This window comes from Tupaia chinensis, unplaced genomic scaffold, assembly GCF_000334495.1.
Source record: "Tupaia chinensis unplaced genomic scaffold, TupChi_1.0 Scaffold143836_2, whole genome shotgun sequence".
NCBI lineage: Eukaryota > Metazoa > Chordata > Mammalia > Scandentia > Tupaiidae > Tupaia > Tupaia belangeri.
Genome location: NW_006203687.1, coordinates 515,466 through 516,026, shown reverse-complemented (window position 1 = coordinate 516,026; position 561 = coordinate 515,466). Strand labels below are relative to the sequence as shown.

At 62.0% G+C, this 561-nt stretch overlaps 1 protein-coding gene across 1 annotated transcript in view; it reads left to right on the top strand.

The window, feature by feature from the left end:
* TRIO (trio Rho guanine nucleotide exchange factor) overlaps nt 1–561 on the top strand; it is a 298,566-nt gene that overhangs the window by 148,844 nt on the left and 149,161 nt on the right. The window contains exon 12 of the mRNA XM_027767024.1: nt 451–560. Within this exon, the coding sequence (XP_027622825.1) occupies nt 451–560 (110 nt within the window). The remainder of the gene's footprint in view (nt 1–450; nt 561) is intronic.

The window sequence follows — 561 nt, the reverse complement described above, 5'->3', positions numbered from 1 at the left end:
TGCCTCGGCAGTGGCTGAGTAGCCAGTAACGGATCAGAATGCCCTTGCTGAAAATAGAGCTGTGCACGGCTAAGTCGGAGTCGGAAGACGTGTCAGAGCCGGTCTCTGATGCTCAGCAGAAGCGACATTGTCTGACGGTCTGGCCTCGTTTCCTTTGTGCTTCCGATCGAGCCTCGGAAGGAGGGGAAAGAGCGGCGTCCCTTCCCTTTCCTCTTTCTCTTTGTGACAGTCTCCTCCGCTCGCTGCCTGTTTGTTTTTCACTGTGTGATGCTTTTTTTGTGCCTGTGTTCCGCTGGCAGCCGGCTGGTCGGGATGCGTCTCCCTCCCTCCCTCCCTTCCTTCCTCTGTTCTTGCTGGGAGCAGCCTGTCCCGGTCCCCGTCCCGCTCCCAGCCTCCGCGGTCGCCCCGGGTCTCGCCCGGCCGCCTCACGCTGCCCTCTCCCCTGGCCAGCTGTGGACATGGCTGGAGGAGCTGCAGAAGGAGCTGCTGGACGACGTGTACGCCGAGTCGGTGGAGGCCGTACAGGACCTCATCAAGCGCTTCGGCCAGCCGCAGCAGACG